Source organism: Hemitrygon akajei, chromosome 8 (genome assembly GCF_048418815.1).
Source record: "Hemitrygon akajei chromosome 8, sHemAka1.3, whole genome shotgun sequence".
Lineage (NCBI taxonomy): Eukaryota > Metazoa > Chordata > Chondrichthyes > Myliobatiformes > Dasyatidae > Hemitrygon > Hemitrygon akajei.
The window spans coordinates 89,394,691-89,418,134 of record NC_133131.1 but is presented as its reverse complement, the minus strand read 5'-3'; the positions used below and the strand labels follow the sequence as shown (position 1 = coordinate 89,418,134).

General features: G+C 43.2%; 1 protein-coding gene across 3 annotated transcripts in view; it reads right to left on the bottom strand.

Annotated features, from left to right (window-relative positions):
* The window catches only part of vwde (von Willebrand factor D and EGF domains), a 222,673-nt gene that overhangs the window by 116,050 nt on the left and 83,179 nt on the right, over positions 1-23,444 (bottom strand). For all 3 annotated transcript variants that reach the window (XM_073054145.1, XM_073054146.1, XM_073054147.1), the window contains exons 8-10: positions 20,162-20,385; positions 9,989-10,062; positions 7,993-8,266 (exon numbers count right to left, since the gene is read on the bottom strand). In XM_073054145.1, the coding sequence (XP_072910246.1) occupies positions 7,993-8,266; positions 9,989-10,062; positions 20,162-20,385 (572 nt within the window). The remainder of the gene's footprint in view (positions 1-7,992; positions 8,267-9,988; positions 10,063-20,161; positions 20,386-23,444) is intronic.

Sequence of the window (23,444 nt, the reverse complement as noted above, 5' to 3'; positions counted from 1 at the left end):
GAATTCAGAATTGACATTCAGCACTCGTCCAAGTATTATCTTTTTAATCAAGTCTTTAGGAACCATGTAATATTGGCAAGCTCATCTTCAGCTGCTGCAGGAAGGCTGAAGTGGCCCTTTCTTTGAACCACTCATGAATTTGGAAATTCATGGATCCAATGGAAGCCTTTAAGGGTTGCATAAAAGGTGAGACAAATCTGAGGCATACAACATCATAAGGATTCAATCAATATTTTCATCAACCTGCAGATCTGAAAATTAATGATTTTTTAAAAATCTTATGAAAGCCAAATGAGCAAAGTGAGCTTTGCACTCAAAGAAAAAGCGATGAGGAATTGCCTAATTGATGAATATAGAGCAAATAGACTGAAGTGACAAAAGTTGTTGGCATCTTCCAGGAACAAACCTATCACAAAGTTCAGAGCTACAATCACTTCATTTGCTTTTGATATATTGAGAATACCACAGTTATTAGCAAGCTTTATGACTGAATCCTTGCTTGACAAAAAAAAGCTGGCTTTCCTCATTGTGTCATGTTACAATGATAAATCCTCTTTCCTCTATGTAAAATATAATAACATTGATTAAACTTATCATTGAGCACAAATACCTTCCAAAGAAAACAGGTGTCTGCCTGCTGAGTAGAACAGAGAGATCACACAGATGGTATTTATAGCTTCCCCAATAAGTACAGAGTCCCTTCATGTTACCTAAAGAAAGTTTAATCGTAGTTTGCCAAAAGGTACAACTTGGGGGGGGGGGGGGGGGGGGGGGAGAGGAGGAGGGTTGAACTCAAAATCTTTCCTTTAAGTCTGTGCAGTTTGCAACAATTGAGCTGTGGATGGTTTCTGCTGTTTCTTCAACCAACAAGATATTGTGGCGACCCACTTCCTAGCGCATTTGAACCGGCTCACAAATAGCCAGCATGCAGGCACAAAGGCCAGGTCCGCAACAAAGGGAAAAAGCCTGCGGGGGTTTGTGAGTACGTGTCCCTTAGAGCATCCGCGCCCGGGGAGGGCGGGATGAGGGAGGCTTTAAAGCAAGGCTGTGAAGTTCGAATAAAATTATCTTTGATTGCAGTTTACCGACTCCGTGTCGTTACTTTAGCGCTGCTTGTAGCACACAGCTACAATTGGTGACCCCAACGGTCCAAACGATTTTTGGACCGGAGATGACCGACGCCGCATCTGGTCATGCGGTTTCGTTGAAACTGCCAAGCTTCTGGACGCTGCGACCTCACCTATGGTTCCAGCAAGCAGAAGCCCAATTCCACGTTCGGCAGCTGACCTCAGAGGACACCCATTACTACTACGTGGTGAGCTCCCTCGACCAGGACACAGCGACCCAGGTTGCTGAGTTCGTACAGTCTCCCCTGGCGGACGGCAAGTACACGGAATTCAAAGCCCTGCTCCTAAGGACTTTTGGACTCTCACGGCGCGAGCGGGCTGCCCGCTTACTGCACCTGGATGGCTTGGGAGACAGACCTCCATCGACTTTAATGAATGAGATGTTGTCTTTGGCCGGCGGACACACACCCTGCCTCATGTTTGAGCAGGCATTCCTGGAGCAGCTGCCTGAGGACATCCGCCTGCTGCTATCCGACGCGGATTTCAGTGACCCCTGGAAGGTGGCAGCCCGGGCGGACTTGCTGTGGAAAGCCAAAAAGGAGAGTGGGGCATCCATCGCACAGATCACCAGGCCACGCTTCTAGCAGCAGACCAGACCAGGCCCAGCAGCAGAGCCCACTAGCCCCAGAGGCAGGGGTGGGGAGCCCAACGAACACTGGTGTTTCTACCACCAGCGGTGGGGCGCAGAAGCCCGCCCCTGTAGCCCGCCCTGCCAGTTCCCGGGAAACGCCAGGGCCAGCCTCCGCCGATGGCTACAGCGGCTGGCCTTCGGGATAGCCTCCTGTATGTGTGGGACAAGAGGTCGGGACGCCGTTTTTTGGTCGACACCGGTGCCGAGATCAGCGTCTTACCTCCGACAAGTTACGACACCCGCAACAGGGCACCGGGTCCCTCCCGAGGGCCATGAATGGCAGCACGGTAAGGACCTACGGCACCCGTACGGTGCAACTACAGTTCGGCTCCAGCCGGTTCACGTGGGACTTCACACTGGCCGCCGTAGCCCAACCGCTTCTGGGCGCGGATTTTTTGCGGGCTCACAGCCTGCTGGTCAACCTGCCGAGGCAGAGACTGGTCCACGCCGAGACCTTTCAGACATTTTCCCTGGGAGAAGCCCAGTTGCCAGCCCCACACCTCGGCTCCATCACGCTGTCTGACAACAACTTCACCAGAATCCTGGCGGATTTCCCATCGGTTCTGGCACCACAGTTCACGGCAGCCATGCCCCGACACGGCGTACAGCACCACATCCCGACACAGGGACCACCCCTCCACGCCCGTGCTCGGTGGCTTCCCCTGGACAAGCTCCGACTGGCGAAGGAGGAGTTCAAGAGGATGGAGGAATTGGGGATCATCCGGCGGTCCGACAGCCCATGGGCCTCCCCCCTGTACATGGTGCCCAAAGCGACAGGGGGCTGGAGACCATGCGGCGACTACCACAGGCTGAACGAGGTTACCACACCGGACCGCTACCCTGTGCCACACATTCAGGACTTTCCAGCAAACCTGCACGGCGCACGGATCTTCTCCAAGGTAGACCTCATCCGCGGATACCATCAAATCCCGATGCATCCGGACGACGTCCCCAAAACGGCTCTCATCACCCCGTTCAGCCTTTTCGAGTTCCTCCGCATGCCGTTCGGCCTGAAGAATGCCGCACAGACGTTCCAGCGGTTAATGGACGTGGTGGGACGCGACCTGGACTTCGCATTCATCTATTTGGATGACATCCTCATAGCCAGCAGCAGTCGTCAGGAGCATCTGTCCCACCTCCGTCAACTCTACGCCCGACTGAGTGAGTACGGTCTAACAATCAACCCGGCCAAATGCCAGTTCGGGCTCGACACCATCGACTTCCTGGGCCACAGGATTACTAAAGACGGGGCAACCTCTCTGCCCGCTAAGGTAGATGCGGTCTGCCATTTCCCCCGACCCACCACAATCAAAGGCCTTCAGGAGTTCGTAGGTATGGTCAATTTCTACCACCGCTTCCTCCCTTCAGCTGCCCAAATCATGCGCCCCCTGTTCGCTTTGCTGTCCGGTCCGGGCAAGGACATTGCCTGGGACGAGGAGTCCGCCGCCGCTTTCATTCAAACGAAGGAAGCCTTGGCGAACGCCGCGATGCTAGTGCACCCCAGAATGGACGTCCCTACCGCCCTCACAGTGGACGCATCTAATACGGCAGTCGGTGGGGTACTGGAGCAGCTCATCGCGGGTCACTGGCAACCTCTGGCGTTTTTCAGCAAACACCCGCGACCACCCGAGCTCAAATACAGTGCTTTCGACCGGGAACTGTTGGCGCTATACCTGGCAATCCGGCATTTCAGGTACTTCTTAGAAGGTAGGCCCTTCACCGCGTTCACGGACCACAAGCCGCTTACCTTTACGTTCACGAAGGTGTCCGATCCCTGGTCGTCCCGCCAGCAGCGCCATCTGTCCTACATCTCTGAATACACGACGGATGTCCGGCACGTCTCGGGTAAGGACAATGTCATGGTGGACGTGCTCTCTCGCCCTAACATTCACGCCCTTTCCCAAGGGGTAGACTTTGAGGCGCTGGCAGAGACACAGCAGTCAGACGAGGAGATCCCGAGTTACAGAACCGCAGTCTCCGGCTTGCAGCTCCAGGACCTCCCCGTAGGCCCAGGTGAGAGGACCCTACTCTGTGACGTCGCCACCGGCCAGCCCCGTCCCGTCGTCCCGGCGAACTGGCGGTGCCGTGTTTTCGACTCGATTCATAACTTAGCGCACCCCTCCATCAGGACAACTGTCTGGCTGGTAGCCAACCGGTTCGTATGGCACGGACTCCGCAAGCAGGTCAGTGCATGGGCCAGAACGTGCATGCACTGCCAGAAGGCCAAGGTACAGCGGCACACCAAAGCCCTGCCGCAGCAGTTCCACCCCACCCACCGGTGTTTCAACCACATTCACGTGGATATCGTGGGCCCCCTGCCAGTGTCGCGCGAAGTGCGGCACCTCCTGACTATCGTGGACCGGTTCACAAGATGGCCAGAGGCGATCCCGCTCACCGACACCACCTCCGAATCTTGCGCCCGGGCACTGATCGCCACCTGGGTGTCCTGCTTTGGTGTACCGGCCCACATACCTCTGACAGAGGCGCCCAGTTCACCTCCAGCCTGTGGTCTGCTATGGCCAGCCTTTTGGGGACACAGCTGCACCACACCACTGCCTACCACCCACAGTCGAACGGACTAGTGGAACGCTTCCACCGTCACCTAAAGTCGGCTCTCATGGCCTGCCTACGAGGAGCTAACTGGGCGGACGAGCTTCCCTGGGTCCTACTCGGCATCCGCACGGCACCCAAAGACGATCTGCATGCCTCGTCGGCCGAGTTAGTGTACGGCGCACCCCTGGTCGTTCCCAGGGAGTTCATACCAGCCCCAAGGGGGCAAGAGGAAGAACCCGCAGCAGTTCTGGGCAGACTACGCGAGAGGCTCGGTGACCTGGCCCCCATACCCACTTCGCAGCATGGGCAGAACCCTACCTGCATACCCAAAGAACTGCAGAACTGTAAGTTTGTGTTTGTACGACAGGGCGGGCATTGGGCACCACTGCAACGGCCCTATGAGGGGCCGTTCATGGTGCTCAGGAACAACGGGTCCACGTTCGTGCTGGACGTTGGGGGGAGAGAGGAGGTTTTCACGGTGGACCAACTCAAACCGGCCCATGTGGACTTGGCGCAATCGGTCGAGTTTCCGGCACCGTGGCGCAAAGGCCGACCTCCCAAACAGGATCTGGCCCAGACTGTGGACATTGGGGGGTGTATCGCCGGTTCTGGGGGGGGGTTATGTGGCGACCCACTTCCTAGCGCACTCGAACTGGCTCACAAATAGCCAGAGCGCAGGCACAAAGGCCAGGTCCGCAACAAAGGGACAAAAGCCTGCGGGGGTTTGTGAGTACGTGTCCCTTAGAGCATCCGCACCCGGGGAGGGCGGGATGAGGGAGGCTTTAAAGCAAGGCTGTGAAGTTCGAATAAAATTATCTTTGATTGCAGTTTACCAACTCCGTGTCGTTATTTTAGTGCTGCGTGTAGCACACCGCTACAATATCATCTTAAGGAATTCTCTAAGAGCCTCAATGAGAGGTCTAAATATGCTGACAGCATCTCTTTATACTCTAATCCTAGTCAGTAAGAGAGCATAAGAATGCCCCACCCTAGAGAGGATCAATCTACTTTAGTCTTCAGATTACAACATCCAATGTAGGAAATTCACCTGTTAGCTCTAATACATTTGCTGGAAATTGATAATAGAGAAAAATTGACTGTTGTAGCTCACTTGGATTACTTAGATAAGATATGTTTCAGGACATCTTCTATCCTCCCAAACATTACAGACTTCACATTTGCTAGAATTTTTTTTTAAATCACTATTCTATAATCAAAATACAATTTTAATCCATGATTTCCATTTACAAAACTAACTTTATCATGCACAGTTTTTATTTATTTAAGCTTTATTTTAAAATGAGTATTTCACGAATAGATGTAACCTTGAACAAAAATTTTTATTTTGGTGCTAAGTCCAAAGACAGCAGAAAAAGTAAGTGATTGTTTTCCCCACTGCAACTGAATATTTATGAGGATCTGTTTGCCAGAAATAAACTTAAACCAGTACTTTTTGAAATGAATGTGCGACCAACTAGAAAATATTGATATCCAGTCCATTTACCACGACTTTGACAAAACAACATCACTAAAAATTCAAGAAGGTTCTACTGTCCCTGCTGAGTTAGTTTCCATTCAGTGGAATTTTGTGCACAGATATATGATTAGATATTATGAAAATAAATGGAAAGTACGGCACAATTCTAAAACCAGATCAAAACTGTAGGCTTCAAAGATTATTATACATTGTCAAACTGAGAATTCATAGCAGAATAAGTGTGGAAGTGAAAGCAAAGTACCATACATTGTATTTATACAAAAATATTCACCAGGATGTTGTCTGGGATACAATATTTCAGTTACAAGGAGAGATGGAATAGGGTAGAATGTTTTCCTTGGAGCACAGGAGACAGCGGTTCACTTGATCGTGGAATACAGAATTGTGGGAATCATAGACAGGGAAGAGAGTCTCACACAAGAAGGAATAAATTTAAAATATGGAGCAAATGGGATTATTAAAATTCAAAGTAATTTTAATATCAAAGTACATACATTGTCACCATATACAACCCTTACATTCATTTTCTTGTGGGCATACTCAATAAATCTATAGAATAATAACCATAACGGAATCAATGGAAGACTACCCAACTTGGGTGTTTAACCACAGGACAGAAGACAATAAACTGTGCAAATACAGAAAGGTGTAATAATAATAAATAAGCAATAAATATCAAGAACATGAGATGAAGAGTCCTTGGATGTGAGTCCATAGGTTGTCGGAACATTTCAGTGACTGGCAAGTGAAACTGTGTGAAATTATCCCACTTGCTTCAAGTGCCTGATGGTTGTGAAGTAATTAACTGTTCCTGAACCTGGTAGTGTGAGTCCTGAGGCAGTGGCAAGAAGAGAACTTGTCCTAGGTGGTGCGTGGTGGGTCCCCGATAATGGATGCTGGTTTCCTGCGACAATGTTTCGCGTAGATGTGTTCAATCTGGGGCGGGCTTAACCCATGATGGGCTGGGCCATATACTTTATTTTTTGTTGGATTTTCCTTTCAAAGGCATTAGTGTTTCCATATCAAGCTGTGATGCAGCCAGCTAATATACTCACCACTGCACATCTATAGAAGTTTGTCAAAGTTTTAGATGTTATGCCGAATCTCTGCAAACTCCTAAGGAAGTGGAGGCACTACTGTGTTTTCTTCCTAATTGCACTTAAATGCTGGGCCCAGGACAGGTTCTCCAATATAATAACACTGAGGAATTTAATAAGAGCCCTCTCCTCTTGTGAGCTGGCTCATGGATCTCTGGTTTCCTTCTCCTAGAGTTAATAATCAGCTCCTTGGTCTTGCTGACATTGAGTAAGAGGTTGTTATTGTGGCACCACTCAACCAGATCTTCAATCTGCCTCCTGTATGCTGATTCATCACCACCTTTGATTCAGCCAACAACAGTGGACTGTGCAAAAAAGTCAGCACATGCATGATGGGTTGAAGGGCCTGCTTCAGTGTTGAATGTACTTATTGAGAATGTATTTATTAAAAATGTATTTATTGCAAAATATATCTGCAATCAGATCATTAAAGGGTATGAGATACCTTCGTTCTGTTGTAGAAATTTACACCTCCCTTAGTGTCGATTAGCATAACCAAATTCACCTTAATAGGAACAACACACACAAAATGCTGGTGGAACACAGCAGGCCAGGCAGCATCTATAAGGAGAAGCACTGTCAATGTTTCGGGCTGAGACCCTTCGTCAGGACTAATTGAAAGGAAAGATATCTTTCACCTTTCCGGCTCTCAGCTCCACCCCACCCCCTTTGGTCTTCTCCTATCATTTTGCATTTTCCCCTCCCCCTCCTACTTTCACATCTCTTACTATCTTTCCTTTCAGTTAGTCCTGACAAAGGGTCTCAGCCCAAAACGTCGACAGTGCTTCGCCTTACAGATGCTGCCTGGCCTGCTGTGTTCCACCAGCATTTTGTGTGCGTTGTTTGAATTTCCAGCATCTGCAGATTTCCTCGTGTTGACATTAATAGGATTGCTATTAGTACAATTTTTTACATTTACAGAAGCTTAAGTTAACAGTTGACTTAAGAGAATTAATTCTTTTAAATTTCGCAAATCAACTTATGTATGACACAATTTAATACCTCCACAAAATATAAAATTGTTACTGAATAGTTGAACAGAAAATGATACAAATATAAAACAAAGCTGAAAACCATGATACTTACTGTTATTTTCTTTCCTTGGTAAGATTCAGTTATCTTAATGTTGTTACCCTTCATGTTTTGACTTTTTACAGATAAATGTGGCCTCGTTTCACGTATTTGTCCATTACACATATCAAAAGCGATGACGTCTCCCCCTTCTTTAGCCACAAATCCACAGTTACAAGAAGCTGGATAATGAGTACTCCCGCAATCCCATTGACGAACATGAACTTCAAAGTCTCGAGCAGTACTCATATATAGCACAAAGGTTCCAGTTTTATAATTATCATAACGCCTAGGGAGTAAACAAAACAGATTTCAGTTACCAGAAATGACAACCAGAGTAACAGACACTGCAGTTCCACTACATAATTTGTGAATGAGAAATATATTACTGACAAATTGTTGTAGTTATATTGTTTCTGCAGTATCTAGTCAACTGTAAAAAATATAATACAATGCTATAATGAAATATGATGGTTAATAGTAGACATTGTTAACTCAGATTTCATTTTACAAAAAATATATTGTATGCTTTTTGTTAAATAATTAATTCAGAGTACTTGATAATACCTTACCTTCTGAAAAAAAATACAAATGTAGAAAAGATAATTTTTAATTTAAGACTTTTACATTAATTGATTCTTCTACACCTTCTGAAATAATGCCATGTGATCTCCCACGTGGGATAACAGATTAGATAGGCTCCAAAAATAGCACCTCCAAAAGCAGCAGTCTCTTAAATTTATTTTAATTGTAGAGGCAAATACTTTTAATAGCTATATACTATCTGGCACACATTATTAATATTACCATTCAGAACAATTTTCAGATATAGAATGAAGAAATGTAAAGAGGAAGACAAAAGTCAGTATAAATTGGAGTAAACTCCGCACTTACAGAAGTAAATTAAACATTAAATACAACTAAGATTTGTATTGAAACTCATCTTTGCAATAACAGGGAAGGCTTTGCTTTACTATGTCCTGGGGTGCGACTTTGCCTTTCACACTTGGGTTTTTAGCTGTTGCGCTAGGGAGAAAACAAGCTTAAAGCCTAACTTTGATAAAGACAGCATGTACAGTGAGAAAAGGCCAAAAGAACCCATGGCCCAACATTATCCTGAAGTGCTGGAGGAGTGCGTGGGAAACTTGGAGGCTGGGCATCTGGGTCACGAAAATCATGTAGGAAAATAGGTGTCCCATATGGATATGAAGAGTGGCAGACAATTTTCCAATTAAGTGGAACATGTTCTATTCAGGGTATTCTATTTATAACAGAGCAATTAATGAGTTATGGTACATAGGGGCAGTATGAACACTTGTGAAATGGGAACAAGTTTCCAGGGCCTGTAGTAATCATCCTGTTCCTTCATGTTTTACACACAACATTGTGGAAGATGCAGCAAAGTTCATCCGTCAACTTCCGTGACCATGATTATTAGCAGAATTACTGTTTATCTGGCAAACTATAGCCACACTGAACTCTCTAAAACAGTGTCTTAATGTCTACGTACACAACGCTGGAAGAACTCAGCAGGTCAGGCAGCATCCGTGAGAAAAGAGTAGCCAACATTTCGGGCCGAGACCCCCGTTGGCTACTCTTTTCTCACGGATGCTGCCTGACCTGCTGAGTTCTTCCAGCGTTGTGTACATATTCTTTGATCCACAGCATCTGCAGTTGTATTTTAGTGTCACCTGTTCCACCTCCAACATCCCTCAAAAGCAGAAAGGGACAAACTAGATGATACCTGTTACATAATTTTTTAACTTTTTAAACTTAATCACCCATCTGAAGCAACTCTACGTAAATTTCGGGTGATATTATCCCTTACAAAAAATCATGCTCCATACTGTACTTTCCTAATGAGCGGCACCAACATAAAACTGCAGCAATCTCCATGCATTCTCTAATAAGGCCAAACACAAACATATGCCTTCAGGTACTGGCAGACTGGACAAAACAAATTGAAAAAAACTTCACAATCAAATAAACTAATGAAAGGGAATGAAGTTACCTGCCATCGAATGTGATTAGGTGTGGATCAGTAAATGAGTAGCAATAAGCAGTAGGAATATCTTGCACCATTATCTACATTCGAAGAGAAAAACATCAATGAAAATAACTGTGCGTTATTTGATATATAGAAATATCTGCAATCCTCCATTTTGCAAAAGCAACCAACCCAATGCAAAAGACAGAGGACTTTCAAGCAAAAGTTACATCCAACTCAATCATGTTTCCGAATCTTTAATAGTAGTTTTGCATCACGTTTGCCATTACTCAGACTACACAACCAGCCATTCTCCAGAATGGATTAACTTTTCTTTGCAGGCTGCTTCTTGTGCTTGATTGTTCATCTTCAAAAGAATTTTTTTTAATTAAGCTATTTAAGCCATTAGAACAGGTATGTGCATTTTTCAAGATCTTACATTTCAACAAAAAATTGATAGAAAACATAATGCTGCAGGCCAGTAAGATTGGTGAATGATTCCTTTTAGCTTTTGATACTTATATTCCGTAACAAAATTGGCTTATTCATACATGTTGGACTAGGCTAGAGATTCTGAGTAAAGAGAATGCAGAATCAGATTTATTATCACTGTCATATATGACATAAAATGTGTTTTGCAGCAGCAATACAGTTCAAAGCCAAAACAAATACTCTAAACTACAAAAGAAAGTATTTGTACAAAAGAGCAAAAATGAGGTAGTGCCAACTTTGGCTGCGTTATAAAAATAGTCACTTCTAAATATAACAAGGGATTTATCCAATACCCACTTTAAGAAATTACTTTGTTTACTTTATATGCCACCTGATCACTGTGCTACAATGACAGTTTTATGTCTAATCATATGAAAATAACTTGAAAGGGGAAAAAAACCCCTCAAAATTTCCAACATTTTTGACCAAACATGATTCTAAGTACATTTTAATCTTATTTTTAGGGCAATACTGACTGAAACTGTAAATAAAATTACCACATGATAAACACGTTATTTGGATATATAGACACTAACTGAAGCCCTACAATTTTTAAATTTACAGTACTATGTAATCACGTTAGCTTCCTTACTGTATGCTATTTGTACTCTTCTCATACAGTTTATTATTTGAAATGTATAATTCAAATGCTTTATTAGAGTTTACACAATTCAAGGCAGGAATTTACCTTTTGGGGATATTGCAAATGTGTGACATAATAACGTGCATTGAACTCAAGTTTGATTGCTTAAAAGTGGGGTTCAATGCACCTGGAATATTACAACATAAATTTAGGACATCAATATGGGAAAAAATTCTAACCCATTTCATTGTTGTTGCTAATGCTTGTTAAAAATGAACAGACTGTTGAAATTCCTCTCAATGTAAAATCAGATCAAAGTTAAAAGCCCTCTATTGCATGCCCTAAACACATGAAGTATTTGAAAGCGGGTTCCACTGAAGTCAATGAAACAAAGTTTCAGAAGCTGTTCAGTGCTAATACATCATGCATTCAATGCATATGACAAAGGATTACCTTCTATCCTGTCAACAGGTCTTTAAAAAGGTAAAGGAAATTATGTTGGACATTAAATTGTTTGGCCATATGACAGCCCAAAGCCTTGTGTGTCACTCAATTTGTGATACACGAGGCAAGGCTTTTCACTTATACTCCACCATTTGGCAGACCCCAAGAGACACACACCACTATCACAGAAATCCCCCCCCCTTCCCCAACAAACATAGCTACCAAACATCCACTGCCCAGCTTCCAGAGACTGCACCACCAATATTTCTCTTCCATGGAGTTTAGAATGCTCTGGTGTCTTTCATTATGACTTCTTTGTAACAGCAATACGTTTCTTCCTCACATCGCCACAGTTGTTGTCAAGGAGAGAAGGAGGTCTTCTTAAATCAACGTCCTGCTTTAAGTGCCTCCAGTCTAGACTCTGAAACAAACCTAACTTTCAGCTTTGGTTTAGCCTTCTAAATATTCAGTGTTGAGATCTGTCAGTGGGCCCACAACATCCATGTCCACACATTAAACAACAATAAGCCCACAAATAACTTTATACAGGATTAACTGAACTGAAAGTGTCATACTAAATTTGCTGAAATTAAAATATCACACAAGATCCACATCTTAAACATCTAAGCATTCTGTAAAATGGAATTGGCTGACAGGGCCACAGGCATCAAAAACTATGGCTCTGAACCCAGGGCACCAGTGACAGCGCTCCCTAGCTGTCAGGGGTCAAAATGCACTTCAATGCTCATTAATAGACCTAAGTAATTTTTTCAAAATATTCAGCTAAAATAGATTGAAGTATTACATATATATTTTAATGAAAATGAAACAAAGAAAATGAAATGATCGGCAAGGTAGCATAATGGTTAGTGTAACACTATTACAACTTCAGTGGCCCAGGTTAGGTTCTGCTGCTGTCTGTAAGGAGTTTGTATGTCCTCCCTTTGACTGTGTGGGTTTCCTCAGGTGTTCTTCCCACATTCCAAACACGTAGGGGTTAGTAGGTTAATTGGCCACACTGCTGTAATTGGCTGGTCAGGCTTGTTGGGCCAGAAGGGTTTGTTGTCGTGCTGTACCTGTATCTCTAAATTCTAAAATATAACCAAAATGTTTATCTGTACTTGCCGTTCATTGGAGGTCTGTAAACACTGAAATCAATACAGCTACCCACTGTATAAAGCCAATGGGTCACGTGTAAAGAACTAAGCCTACAATGATCTAGAACAATCACTGGACAGGATGGCAAGAACAGGACATTGATGGAAGGTTGGAAACATCAGCATTGTGCAGAAAGAGAATTGAAAAACACATGGAACATGAGAGAAGGCTCACTGAAACTCAGTAGGACTTTATTTTCAGGTCACAGTTGCTTATCTAACACGAAGCCAAAAGCAAAAAAAAACACTGCATAACTAGCAATTATCACTTAAAAGGTAAGATTGCCTACATTTTTGTTATTTTGCATTTATTACATTTTCCTGAAACCGCTTTAATTCATGGTGTTTTAATTTCTTTTAATAATTATCTGAATTGATGTCATTTGTTTTAAAATGTCTCAGATTACTTGTGTACGGCATCAAAAATCCCAGCAGTCATTCACAAGCTACTCCCTTTTAAAGGATGGCTGTTACACATTTATTCACATAGCTATTTCAACTCAGCTATTTCAAGTTCCTAAAACATCTTATTTCCAGTAAGATAGTGGTGCACATGGATGCAACAAACACTTGGGGACCAATCAAAGATGCTTCTGTTCATCTTGTATATCTTTTTTTTAAATTGCAAGTCACTGCTGGATACTACCTCATCAGCAAGTTGGTTGATAGCAATGGATCTGGATTTATTGCATACAGTTGTTGTGTTGTCACCTGGACTCGTTGCGTATTAATGTGCCGAGACAGTGCACAGTCCAGAAAAAAGGAGCGAGTGATTGAATTGGATACATTTATTGTGATCGCAATACGTTGTTGGACATTGGGATTGCAGAATATTGCAAGTGTTGTTCACTGGTTCATCGGTGAAACTGACAGCAAGGGAGCCACAATGCTTCAGCGAGGATTAGGCCTAGGCCAAGGCTGCAGGACCACGTGGCAGCTGCTCAAGGGAGGAGTGCCGAGGCAGTCCTGCCCTCCGGTGTTTACTCAATGGAAGAACAAGCTGGACCAGGACAACTTATGATCAATCTTGTCATGCCACACAGGGATGACTATTATTATTTTATCTTTTTGTGACTATTTTTTTCTGAAATTTTACCCATTCATGCAGTGAGCTGTGGGAAATGTTATTTGCACCTTGGCTCCAGCAGAATGCTGCGTCATTGGGTTATATTCATGTATGGTTGAATGACAATTAAACTTGAACAACTGGAACATATTCCAAGGCAACATCACGATTCATTTGGATTGTGGGTCCAACTGGATTCTAATCAACTGAGTGATGACCAAGAGACACTGTCATTACAGATGTGACATAAATGCTCAGATTTACACAATAAATATGCATGCAATTTAACTTTCATATTTTCATCTTCTATTATCCTTCTACATTGATTGAGTGCTCAATGACGAACCGAACTCCTTAACCTCCTGAGAAGGTGAAGGCTCTAGCCACTTTCCTTCTGATTGCACTTAAGTGGCAGATGCAGGGCAGGTCATCCTATATTTTACGCCCAGGAATTTAAAGCTGCTTACTCTCTCCATCGCTGTTCCCCTCATTGTAGACTGGCGCACATTTGCTCTCCTTACCCTTTCTGAAGTCAACAATAGGCTCTTAAATTTTGCTGCTGATGAGCGAGAGATTGTTGTTGTAGGACACTCGACCAGGTGACCCATCTCTCTCAGGTAAGCTGAGACAGCACCACCTATGATTTGTCCAATAACAGTTGTATCAGCTTTGAAAATGGCATTGGAGCTGTGCTTAGCCACATGGTCATGTTTATACAGAGAGTAGAGCAGGGGGCTAAGAACACAGCCTTCAGAATCAGGTTTATTGTCACTGACACAAGTTGTCAAAGTGTTGTTTGTGGCAGTACAGTCCAGTCATAAAAAATTGCTATGTCACAATAAATAAAAATAAATAAATAAGTAGTGTGAAAGAGGAATAGCATGGCCATCTTCAACAGTTCACAAATCTAATTTCAGAGGTGAAGAAGCTGTTCTTGAAACTTTGAGTGCATGTCCTCAGGCTTCTGTACCTCCTCCATGATGGAGTAATGAGAAGAGGGCATGTCCCAGATGGTGAAGATCCTTAATGATGGATGCTGCCTTCTTGAAGTATTGCCCTTTGAACATATCCTTGATGATGGGGAAGCTAGTGCTCACGTTGGAGCTGGCTGAGTTTACAACTCTCTACATCTTTTTCCAATGCTGTACATTGGCATCTCCACACCAGGTGATAATGCAACCAATCAAAATGTTCTCCACATTACATCTAAAGAAATTTGCTACAGTCTTTGGTGATATACCAAATCTCCTCAAATTCCTATGAAGTATAGCCGTTGGAATGCCTTCGTTGTGAATACATCAGTAGAGTGACACCAGGATAGGTCCTCTGAAACGTTGACGACCAGGCTCTTGGAACTGCACACCTTTTCCACCACTGACCACACAATGAGGATTAATGTGTGTTCTCCCAAGTTCCTTTTCTTCAGTCTACGATCAACTCCTCATCCTTGCTGACATCAAGTGCAAGGTTGTTGCTATAACACCACTGAAACAGACAATCTATCTCACTCTTCAAACTTGATGATGATACTGTGTGCCTCCTCATTGTCATCTGAGATTTTTCCAACAGCAGTGATGTTGCCAGCAACATTGCTGGTGATTGCTGTTGTTCAGGCCAGTGGAGAATCAGTGAAAATGCATCCACCTTAGACCTACTGCACACTAGTTGCAGTAGGCTCTCGCTCAGGCATGAGTTAATGCCAGCCAGGATGAATCTCTCAGAGCACTTCATCACAATAGATGTACAGTAGGTGCAACTGGGTGATAGTCATTGAGGCAGTTCAACCTGCTCTTCTTGGGCACCATTATAATTGATGCCATTTTGAAGGCAACGGAGAGAGGTTGAAGAAGTTCTTTAACACCCCAGCCAGTAGTTCAGCATAGGTTTCAGCATCCTGCCAGGTACACCATCAGGGCCTGATGTCTAGCTAGGGTTCACATTTTTAAAGGATGTTCTGACATCAGCCTCTGAGACGGAGATCACAAGGTCACCAGATACTGTATGGCTTCACATGTTTAGTTTTATTCTCCCTTTCTGTGTTGAGCTCATTGAGGAGTCAAACATCACTGCCAATAATGCTGTTAGGTTTCACTTAATGGCATGCAAACACTGCCACAGCTGATGTGAATCTGACTATGCCTCTACCTTCACATGGAATTGTCTTTTTGCTTTCACAATCGCCTTCCATAGTTACTTGGACTCCTTGTAGGATTCTGGATCATTGGCTTTTAACACCACAGATCTAGCCCTCAGCAGGTTGCGAATCTCCCAATTCGTCTGTTTCGGATACATTCAGTACGTTCTCGAAGACGCACATACATCCATGCAGGTGTTGATGAAGTCAGTGACACCTGTGGTATATTCATTCCCTGAATCTAATCTATAAGCACTGCTCCAACCACTGGTGCTGTAATTTTCAGCCTCTGCTGATGCGCTTGGAAGGGAAGTAAAGCCAAAGCACAGGAATGGGATGACATGGTAAGCGTTCATGATTGTTGTGTAATGATGATCTGGTTTGTCAGCTCCTCCGATACCACAGGTGATATGTTGGTGGTAGTCTGTCACAGACTTCTTTAAGTTGACTTGGTTGAAATCCCCCACAATGATCAGAAGAGCTTTAGGGTACACAGTCTTGTGACTGTTGACCATGGTGCTCAGCTCCCCTGAGCCAGCTTGACATTAGCCAGAAGTGGAATGAACACCACTACCACGATGACAGCAGAGAACTCCTTTGGCAGATGAAATAGACGACACTTGACCAACCAGATGCTTCAGGTCAGGGGAGCAGGAATGAGATCCAATTGCCACATCTGTGCACCAGGATAAGTAATCGTCTGGTTATGACATTCATTCCCTAGGTGGTCTGCAGTTCCAACTGTGCCAATTTTAAAGATCCATATCTATTCTCAAACAACTCGGAACAATTACTGCAGTGTCCTCGGCTACAGATTTCAGCAACAGTTCTAAGGAGAAATATTTGATGATTCCCTTGGGAGCTGCACACTAAAAGTTGCTATTCTCTGATGCCATCTTTCCTGTATGTACATGTACATGTGTCAGCAACCATCACTGTTTGAGGTCTGCCCATTGGGAGGTCAAGTATCCAGTTTCAGACAGGGGTACGGATATCCAGGTCTTGTAGCTTAATATATGTTGGGATGGGCAGACTGAACTCCCAGCTGTAGTGGTTAGCAGCCTGACATTGTCCAGAGTGTAGAGGCAGAGAAATCCTATCTGTTGTTTACCTTTTTGATGCAGTAGTCAAATTGAGGGAGGCAGGAGTTGATTCTTGCCATAACCAACCTCTCCAAGCACTTCACTACTCTTCATCTAAATAACACCAGTAAACAGTAATTAACGAGGGTCACCACATTCCTCTTGGTTTTCAGTACAATAGATGCTGGTATTAAATCAGTTGTTAAGATTAAATCAATTGTAAACATAGAACCAGGAATTTCAATGCATTCAGTATTCTTATAACAAATCCACCTCCAATTTTGAAATTAACTTTTACATCAAGTTCAGCTCAGCTGAAGAAAGAATGCTTGGCAGTCCATTATGTTTCTTAGTGGAAATGGGTTTCATCTTTCTCTGTAAATCTACAAACCCCATTTCCAGAAAAGTTGGGATATTTTCCAAAATGCAATAAAAACAAAAATCTGTGATATGTTAATTCACGTGAACACTTATTTAACTGACAAAAGTACAAAGAAAAGATTTTCAATAGTTTTACTGACCAACTTAATTGCATTTTGTAAATACATACAAATTTAGAATTTGATGGCTGCAACACACTCAACAAAATTTGGGACAGAGGCATGTTTACCATTGTGTTTCAGCACCTTTCCTTTTAATAATACTTTTTAATCGTTTTGGAACTGAGGATACTAATTGTAGTAGATTTGCAATTGAAATTTTGTCCATTCTTGCTTGATATAAGACTTCAGCTGCTCAACAGTCCGTGGTCTCCGTTGTCTGATTCTCCTCTTCATGATGCGCCATACATTTTCAATAGGCGATAGATCTGGACTGGCAGCAGGCCAGTCAAGCACACGCACTCTGTGTCTACAAAGCAATGCTGTTGTAGCCCCTGCAGAATGTGGTCTGGCACTGTCCTGCTGAAATAAGCATGGATTTCGCAGGAAGAGACGTTGCCTTGATGGCAACATATGTCTCTCTAAAATCTTAATATACGCCTCAGAGTCAATGATACCTTCACATACATGAAACTCACCCATGCCGCGGTCACTGATGCACCCCCATACCATCACAGGTGCTGGCTTTTGCACCTTTCGCTGATAACAATCAGGATGGTCGTTTTCATCTTTGGCACGGAGAACTTGACGCCCATTTTTTCCGAAAACTGGCTGAAATGTGGACTCATCTGACCACAGCACACGGTTCCACAGTCTTTTGGTCCATCTGATATGAGCTCAGACCCAGAGAACTCGCCGGCGTTTCTGCATAGAGTTGATGTATGGCTTCCTCCTTGCGTAATACAGTTTCAAGTTGCATTTCTGGATGCAGCAACGGACTGTGTTAAGTGACAATGGTTTTCCGAAGCACCCCCGAGCCCAGGTGGCTATAATTGTCACAGTAGCATGACGGTTTCTTAGGCAGTGCCGCCTGAGGGCTCGAAGATCACGCGCATTCAACAGTGGTTTCCGACCTTGCCCTTTACGCACTGAGATGTCTCTGAATTCTCTGAATCTTTTCACAATATTATGTACTGTAGATGTTGAAAGACCTAAATTCTCTGCAATCTTGCATTGGGAAATGTTCCTTTTGAACTGACTAACAATTCTCTCTCGGATTTTGGATCAAAGGGGTGAGCCACGACCCATCCTTGCTTGCAAAGACTGAGCCTTTGATGGATGCTACTTTTATACCCAGTCATGATACCTCACCTGCTACCAATTAGCCTGCTTAATGTGGAGTCTTCCAAACCGGTGTTGCAGCCATCAAATTCTAAATTTGTGTATATTTATAAAATACAATTAAGTTGGTCAGTAAAACTATTGAAAATCTTTTCTTTGTACTTTTGTCAGTTAAATAAGGGTTCACGTGAATTAACATATCACAGATTTTTGTTTTTATTGCATTTTGGAAAATATTCCAACTTTTCTGAAAACGGGGTTTGTACATTAAAAGATTTTTTTTTAAAAGGAAGATGTCAACAAATACTAAACATTCTAAATCAAAATCACCCCACCAGCCTCCGGGTCCAATGTATAATTCTCCGTAACTTCCGCCACCTCCAACGGGATCCCACTACCAAGCACATCTTTCCCTCCCCCCCCTTCTGCTTTCCGCAGGGATCGCTCCCTATGCGACTCCCTTGTCCATTCATCCCCCCCAACCCCCCGATCTCCCTCCTGGCACTTATCCTTGTAAGCGGAACAAGTGCTACACCTGCCCTTACACTTCCTTCCTCACCACCATTCAGGGCCCCAGACAGTCCTTCCAGGTGAGGCGACACTTCACCTGTGAGTTGGTTGGTGTGGTATACTGCGTCCGGTGCTCCCGGTGTGGCCTTTTATATATTGGTGAGACCCGACGCAGACTGGGAGACCGTTTCGCTGAACACCTACGCTCGGTCCGCCAGAGAAAGCAAGATCTCCCACTGGCCACACATTTTAATTTCATGTCCCATTCTCATTCTGATATGTCTATCCATGGCCTCCTCTACTGTCAAAATGAATCCAAACTCAGGTTGGAGGAACAACACCTTATATACTGGCTGGGTAGCCTCCAACCTGATGGCATGAACATTGACTTCTCTAACTTCTGTTAATGCCCCTCCTCCCCTTCTTACCCCATCCCTGATATATTTAGTTTTCTTCCCGCTCCTTTTTTTTCTCTCTCTTTCTGCCCATCACTCTGCCTGTTCTCCATCTCCCTCTGGTGCTCCCCTCCCCCTTTCTTTCACCCTAGGTCTCCTGTCCCATGATCCTTTCCCTTCTCCAGCTCTGTATCCCTTTTGCCAATCACCTGTCCAGCTCTCAGCTCCACCCCACCCCCTTTGGTCTTCTCCTATCATTTTGCATTTTCCTTTTTTCTCCCCCTCCTACTTTCAAATCTCTTACTACCTTTCCTTTCAGTTAGTCCTGAGGAAGGGTCTCGGCCTGAAACATCGACAGTGCTTCTCCCTATAGATGCTGCCTGGCCTGCTGTGTCCCACCAGCATTTTGTGTGTATAATTTAATTTGTATTAGGTACCACAGAAATCTCCCTTTTATCATTTACAACCAACCTTACTGTAATAGAAATAACACAGGGCACACAAATTCAATTGTTATCATACTCTCAAAATTAAAATAATCTGCATTTATTTAGTTATTGAGAGTGGACTGCTGTAAGGTTTTCCCCCACCAACTTCACACCTTTATCCTTGTGCAATTCACTCTCATGTCCCATGCAAGCCGAAAATACAGTTGGTAAAAAGTTTGTACAACCTGAACTGGTTCTGGGGTGTAGTTATTCCAGAGGAAGTTTTCAGTGGCAATAGGCAATGAGAGAACTTCAGTTACTCTGTCACCATCCTTTGCAAAGTCAGTTATAGCCGTATAGTAAACAGACGATCGGGAGCATATGCCTCGATTGCAAGGCACTCGGTGTAGGTCCACATGACATGATGAAAGGGCAAGATTTGTGCCAGAATATTCTGCACTTATTGAATCTAGATAGAATGGAATAATGATGAAATATTAGTGACCATCACATACAACTCATTACGACTGAAAATCAAATTGCAGATACAGTGACTTCCAGTTAATTGATTAATCAGGACAACTCTTAAAAGAATGAAAACTAATTGAGAAATTAGCCAGGATCCTTTCATATTTGGAACACTATGCCACTTAATTGAGGCAGGAGATTGTTTCCGAACTGTTTCTAGCTAGCGTCAATTGCGTATACTTGTGTGGCTGTTAAACACTACACCGTGCTTTGAGTAAACAGTTTCTGAATGTCATCAGTTGCGTGCACTTGTGTTCAAAAAACATTGATTTTTGTCACTGATAGTTGGCGAGAAGTAAGCTGGAAGACAATTCAAAACTGTTTTGCTCACTGCCGTTCCAAGCATTCAGGCTTGGAGATACCAGAAACAGCCGAGAGTGAAAATGAAACAATTTACTACTTCAACAAGATAGGAACATGAAGGTATTGACAATCATCTCATTTTATAACAAAAATGAAGATTTTTTGATGCATTTATTGATAGCATTGTATGAAGGGAATCCATTATTTGCACTAGGTGTCTGTACTGATTTTGATCATTTACAGTCAATGAAAAGAACACAGCAGTGTATAGGCTCCTGGGTGAATTCCTCTGCAATAAAAATTAGGAACAAACACACCATTTTATTGTACTGTAGTAGTTTTCACGGTGCTTTAATTTATTCTGCACTTCATTTAGGTACATAATTTGTTATTCAGTTAAACTATAGTTTGTATTTATTATACCATTTTTAACTACTTCCATGAAACTTCAACTAATTGGGGCAGCCGCACAATTGGGCCAAAGTGGACTGGTCTCAATGTGTCCCAATTAACTGGAATCCACTGTATACCGACACATTATGGTTCCGATGCAGTGCATTGGCAGCTTATTACTGATTAACTTGAAGGACTAGATTGCAGAGCCAATGTTAACTCAAAATGCCAACAGAAGTGATGGCTGGGCCTGGTGCAGTTTGGAAGATTAGAGATTTGTAACCTGGATAATCCAATGTATACATGCACACAGAAACAATGGCAAGGCTTTTGGGTTTTTCAGGTCAAATCTGCACTATATCACTGTACAGTTAATGACTTCCAATGGGCCAAGGCTACGTGAAATTAATTGCTGTATACTACCAACTTCTCTGCACATATAGCTCTCTCCTGGTGAGCCTTACTACAGAGCATAAAGGAAATTTGCTCCAGGTCAGTGGACATGTAACCAATAGCGAACGACTCTGTGCTCACCTCAACTCACACTACAGCCACACCTTCAGTTATGCAACGTTTTGGAAATTTCAGATACTGTCATTGCAATGACGGTAAATTCTGCTGGCTGGTCTGGCATGATGGAAAATATTTCCACTTTGTCACATCATACCCTATTCTATTCTTGGCTCTGATCACACTCTGCTTCTGAGTGCCTGGGATTTGATATCAAGCAGCTAACTGGATCACATTACTCTGTCAATGATGTCCTACAGTATATCCAAGGCCTTGAGGATGACAGCAAAAGGAAGCCCAATCACCACAATTTTCAAGTGCTTTTTAAGGTTTATCTACAGTAATGTAGCTCATAGCCATAGCCTTTGGAGTAGCACTTTGTAGAGCATCAGATAGTTGTACAGGATGGTCAGTTACAGACAAATAATATAACTAACCCCACATTACCATATTCCATCATTGAGCAACAGGCATTTGAAACTCCGAAGAAAACACAAGATGCTGACCTAGGAAACAATCGACTAAGATAACATCCATTGTGAGTCATTAATATCACTTTTATGAAATTATGTAATTTTTTAAAAAGTAGACCAATTAACTGACCAAATTTTGGGGGTGAACAGAAGGCAGAATAAGGTGGGGAGGGGGGAGGAAGGATTACAATCTGGCACGTTTTAGGTGTGAATAGGTGAGGAGGAATGTAGCTGGGTGGGGGAGAGGGGTTGAAGAGGATAGGTGGAAATGGTAAATGGACGAAGGTGAAGGAATCTAATAGGAGAGGGCAGTGGATCATGGAAGAAAAGGAAAGAGGAAGGGAACCTGTGGAAAAGTGACAGGCTAGTGAGGAGAAGATAAGTGTTGACAGCATAACCAGAATAGGGAATGGAAAAGGAGGAGGGTGGGTGAGAAATTACCCAAAGTTGAAATATCCTACATCCCTTTCTTCAAGCACAAGTGGGTTTCTGCACTATAATTTTCCTACATCTCTTCCTCCTTCAGCTCCATTAACAAACTGAGTAAAGCACAGAAGTTGCAAGACATTGTACAGAGTCTGTTCAGTATCCCCCTTCTTTGAGTACCCCTTGAGTAGCCACAAAATACCAAATGCGATCCTCTCACTGTAGGTTTGTGATGAGTTAGCTATTACTGTGAATTCAAACGAACAGTAACATAACTCTACAATGCATGGCGAATAATAATGAGAAAGCCATTTCCAATAATTAAATATATCTAGGGTAAATATGATTCAAGTAAACACAACATATAAAAGATTTGACTGTTCCTTTAAGGGAAAATAAGGCAATCACTTTTCTGAACACCGACAAACCCATGCAAATGTTGTTCGCCAGGAAGCAATAATTTAACTCACACCAGCAGAAACTTTTAAAGTTGTATTGACAAAATATAACAAACACAATAAAAGGGCCCTTTTACACATATATTAATCAGTCTTTTTTTTGACACTGATCAATCATTGGAGCTCATTGTGGTGTAATCAATCCGTTTTGCTTCACTTTGTTTACTCATAGTACTGAACAATTTTGTCTGAGAACACAGGCTAAGCAAAACTTAAATAAATATCCAATAAATCTCCAAGTGCAAGGCATCTCGAGTTTTCTCTAAGACGTGTGGTAAGTAGCTAATTAAAAGTTATCTGCACATTCGCTTTGAGACCATTATCTGCACGATGATTTTCTGACAGCAGTATCTGTCCTTCCAAGTGTGTTCATGTTCCTCTGCTACAATTGTTGTCCATTTCTATTTTCTTTCTTTGTCCTCCTTCCCCAAAACTCT